This window comes from Sinocyclocheilus anshuiensis, unplaced genomic scaffold (assembly GCF_001515605.1).
Source record: "Sinocyclocheilus anshuiensis isolate Anshui unplaced genomic scaffold, SAMN03320099.WGS_v1.1 scaffold68, whole genome shotgun sequence".
Lineage (NCBI taxonomy): Eukaryota > Metazoa > Chordata > Actinopteri > Cypriniformes > Cyprinidae > Sinocyclocheilus > Sinocyclocheilus anshuiensis.
In genome coordinates this window covers 1,554,171-1,558,877 of record NW_015555741.1, presented here as the reverse complement: position 1 = coordinate 1,558,877, position 4,707 = coordinate 1,554,171, and the positions used below count along the sequence as shown (strand labels likewise).

Genomic DNA, 4,707 nt, shown 5'->3' with positions numbered 1-4,707 from the left:
ATGGCTCCACCTTTTTGTAACACTGCAAAGCAAGTGTTGACAGTCTAAGAAACAGCTGTTCTTCAGAACATATCTTTATGAAACCGGGCACATTGTTGGCACAGGGAGGGAACAAACATAAAACATTGATTAGATAAACCAGCACTGGTTGTACTGCCTCTAGTTCCTATTGACACTGCCTCATTTGACATATAGGCTATGTTGTGTACAGTATATACAGTGTAAGACTGCAGTACATTGCCTCGATTATTAGACAGGACTACTGAGATCAAGTGGAAAAGAGTATAATCTAACCATCGAGTTGAGGACAAAACCTTGGATTACAATCATTTACAATCCATAGCAAATCTGAATGTAACACAGGCCTACAGAAATGAACATTATTTTGTACAAATACAGTGGGGTTCAGAAGTCTGAGACCACACTGAAACGTGAAAAAGTTTAAAGTTATGAGGTAAAATAGGAAATATAAGAAATATTCTGCACTGTTTTAGGTCATTAGTCAATTAATGATAAAGATATAAAACACATAGACAGTGTAAGAAAGATTACCTTCCGACAACTAAAGCTGTAACTGTTTTAAAGTGACAAGAAGGATTCGTCCTCCAAGGGGCGCATGGAGGCTCAGAAACCCTCATTAACCCGCATTCAAATCAGGCTTTTTGTCCCACAGAGACATTTTACAGTAAAAAAAAGTGTAGCCGTTTAAATATTCATATCGAGAACTGGTGACTGACATACAGAAATCCGACCAAAGACAATATTAAAGCACCAGTTTAGCCTAATCAGATTCGTACGTTGTGAAGATGTACTTCCGTCCTGTTCTAGACAATAATATGTAGCTAAATAATTACACTTAAACATTTACAGACACTGAATAAAAAAAAAATAGATGTTGTAAAGCAGAAATATGAAAAATACTTTTTATTCCCTTGTCAAACTTGTGCTTGTCAAACCGGGACACAAACTCCGCCCATTTATGTTTCAACGCTTCGTGCAACTGCCATTCTATCCACTTTTATTTTCCTCCTTCTTAAATAATTACACTTAAACATTTACAGACACTGAATAAAAAAAAAATAGATGTTGTAAAGCAGAAATATGAAAAATACTTTTTATTCCCTTGTCAAACTTGTGCCTGTCAAACCGGGACACAAACTCCGCCCATTTATGTTTCGACGCTTCGTGCAACTGCCATTCTATCCACTTTTATTTTCCTCATTCTTTCCCATCATGCTCTGTGGAGTTGTGAGCGGAAGTATTCACTTTTATGTGCTTATTCAAAACGATAAACCATGAAGCTTAACATGCATTTTTCGAATTGATATTTCTGAGCATTTTAGCGTTGGTTGTGAAAAGTCATTATTAATGGGTAAGTCAGGATGTGTGGGTGTTGATCCTCTCTGCAGTGAATGTTTATTTTAATAAATCAATATTTGCCACGTTTTTGAACCGGTATTATATAAATAAACCTGCAAAACCTTTAGAGCTTTAAACATACAGCGTAACTGGTTTTGTAAGTTTGCATTTCACACTTATGTTGCTAAAGCGTGTTGGACTCGTGTCTTGTACGCAACAATATTATAAGTTACGCGTTAATTACAGTAAATATTCACGCATTTACTTCATGAACTCGATTTATCCATGCATTTAGGTCAGGCTTTGCATGAATGAATGAGAAGTTAATGCATACATGTAGTCATGCATGTTATGTATGCGTTTTGTGTGCATGTGGGGTTTGTGTATACATTTATACTGTATCTGAGACTTTTTTTGCATGCATGCATATGATATGTTTTATGCTGTGTATTGGAGGTTTATGCATGCATTTTATCTCATCCCTCGTGCTTTTATGTCATGTACTGATTTCATCAGAGCACAAAGACAGATGCTCTCGGGACGAGGTGGATGGAGACAGTTGTGGATCCTCCACCACAGGTTCGCCGGTGATGGACCGCAACCCATCGCCTCCACCCGAGGAAGATGAGACTGAGGAGGCAGACGCCATCGGGGAGACCGTGTACAGCAAGCACTGGCTCTTCAGCACTCTGACCCGACTTATTCAGGTATAACCATGCATGCTAGACTTCTGTATCATTGGTCTCCACATAACAAGCATCTTGTCAGGCATATTAGAACAAGATCACAGTGCAGCCCCCAAAATACTAATTAATTGTCAATTTAAATCTTTAACAATCTTTGCCACTTTTAATCATTTAAAATATAAAAAGTTTTGAATCATTTAAAATATAATTATTTTAATTAGTAATTTAATTTTAATTAGTATGATCACTTTTCTTTTAGATGTTTTAATAAGTACAGGTCAGATTATGTTGTTTCATTTTTACAAAAACATACCTGTTACGTTGAAAGACGATATCTAATTTTTAAATACATGCCATTTGTGTTTTATTAAAAATACATTTAAAAAAAAAAAACGTTTTATTTTTAATTACATTTAAATATAATTTGACCCCTTCTGATTTTAATTGTCTTTATCAATTTTATCATAATTATATAAATATTATTCTAAAGTAAATTTATATAAATATTAAAAAATAATGTACATTATTTAAACTACTAAAAGGGTCACTAAAATATATTTGTATATTACATTAACTATAATACATTGCATCTATACTGTAATTTTATAGTTTATTTAGATGCATAACAATATTTTAATGTACTTTAATATATAATACTTTAATCTTTTTTTTAACTTGTGAAATGAATTATATGTAATCTAATTTGTGTTTTATATATATATTAGTGCTGTCAAATGATTAATTGTGATTAATCGCATCCAAAATTAAATTTTGTATTTACATAATATATCTGTGTGTACTGTGTATATTTATTATGTATATATAAATACACACACATACAGTATATATTTTGAAAATATTTACATGTACATATTTATATTCGTATAATTTATATTATATAAATATATTTAATAAATTGATATCCATCCATCCGTCCATCTATCAACAAGTTTTCTTGAAGCTGTGCAATTCCTTCATTTCTTTCTTAATATATACTTCAATTACCTTCTAGATGGTGACAGATCAGGAAAGTGGGCCGAGTGATTCTTCAGTGGAACTGACAGATGATCTGGAGGAGGACTTGTGTAAAGTTTGGGACATGGCTATGGATAAGGTCAACTGAAACACACTGTATTCATCCCCCTGCTCCATGCCCACCATCTACATATACATTACATGTGTTTTCTCTCTAGGATGTGGCTGTTTTTCTTCAGGAGTTCAAAGCTCAAGACATCTTGCTGGGTGTGATCGCAAAGTCACGTAGTCCGCGGCTCACGGTATGCATAGATATTTTACCACTGTAACTGCTTTACATAATGCTTGTATGCCTATGACTTCATATAATTACTCAGAGCTTCTGTTACAGGAAATCTGTGTTGGAATTCTGGGTAATATGGCCTGTTTCCATGACACATGTGTATCTCTCAGCCAGAGCTCTGACCTATGGTAACTCTCTGTTAACTTCAGAATAATTCAGCTACTTTTGTAAATACAATACTACTAATTCATGTCTAACATGTTCTCTGTATATCTCAGCGCTGTGTTACTTCTTCTGCTCGGGGACAATGATCCACCTACGCTCTTGGAGACTTGCAGGTCAGTGCTAATAAAGCCCTGTTACAAAATTCGAAGAAAACTTTTACAATACATGCTGCATTTTACTGAATGTGGGTATGTGACTTGCAACACTGTGGCCTCCTCAGGCTCCTGCTAACGTGCCTGTCTCAGCCTGATGTCGCCCCTCTGTGGCTGGAGAGGATACGACAGCAGCCGGCGGTGTGCGGCAGTCTGTGTTTCATCATGAGCAGCTCCACCAATGGTCAGTGATGTTTACAAATGTTGCTAATGGTGCTTTCAACAAATAGGCACAAAAGTGCCTGGAACTCTTAAGAAATTAAGCAGCAATTTTTGTTTGTTTTCCCCCCACACTTATGCATATTTATTTATTTTTTCATGTGTGATTTTTGTTTTTTAGCAATGAATTACACATTTATACTACTACTACTACTAATTAATAACTTTAACCTTTTAGATGACTCGCTGCTTGCCAGCTTGAATTTTGTATATCTCTTCGCTGTTGAACAATAAAACGTCTTTCTCTCACATCTGTGAAGCAGAAATGCAGGAGAGAAGGTACAATAAGCCAACCCAAGGTTGTCTTTATCTCTAGTGCTTAGTTACACAACCGCAGAGAGGTCAGAGGGCTGAGAGACTTGAGGCCTGTGTTGAGTTTAAAAACACTGAGAGTGCAGCAGGTTCACTCTCCAAGACTCGTCCTACCTTTCCCTGCCAGGTCAGTGACCTGAGAAAAAACGCTGCAGCAGATTTTCAATGCAGAAGACGCTCCAAACATTTTTAGAGGATTTAATTTAAAAATAACGTGTCAGATATTTGCATTAAATAGCTAATTATGTTAAATACGTGGAAAGTAGTGCTGTCAAACGATTAATCGTGATTAATCGCATTCAAAATAAAAGTTTTTGTTTAAATAATATATTTGTGTACTGTGTTTTATTTATTATGTATATATAAATACCCACACATTCAGTATATATTTTGAAAATATTTACATGTATATACATTTATATTATTATATTTTATTATATATAAATATATTTAATATAGAAACATAACATATTTTTCTTAAATATATACATGCATG

The 4,707-nt window shown here is 34.6% G+C and overlaps 1 protein-coding gene across 1 annotated transcript in view; it reads left to right on the top strand.

The window, feature by feature from the left end:
- The first annotated feature begins 1,222 nt into the window (after positions 1 to 1,222).
- The window catches only part of LOC107673306 (protein saal1-like), a 7,841-nt gene continuing 4,356 nt past the window's right edge, over positions 1,223 to 4,707 (top strand). Inside the window, exons 1-7 of the mRNA XM_016466850.1 lie at positions 1,223 to 1,372; positions 1,876 to 2,066; positions 3,058 to 3,159; positions 3,239 to 3,322; positions 3,412 to 3,491; positions 3,582 to 3,641; positions 3,749 to 3,864. Coding sequence (XP_016322336.1) covers positions 1,369 to 1,372; positions 1,876 to 2,066; positions 3,058 to 3,159; positions 3,239 to 3,322; positions 3,412 to 3,491; positions 3,582 to 3,641; positions 3,749 to 3,864 — 637 coding nt within the window. The 5' untranslated portion in view covers positions 1,223 to 1,368. The remainder of the gene's footprint in view (positions 1,373 to 1,875; positions 2,067 to 3,057; positions 3,160 to 3,238; positions 3,323 to 3,411; positions 3,492 to 3,581; positions 3,642 to 3,748; positions 3,865 to 4,707) is intronic.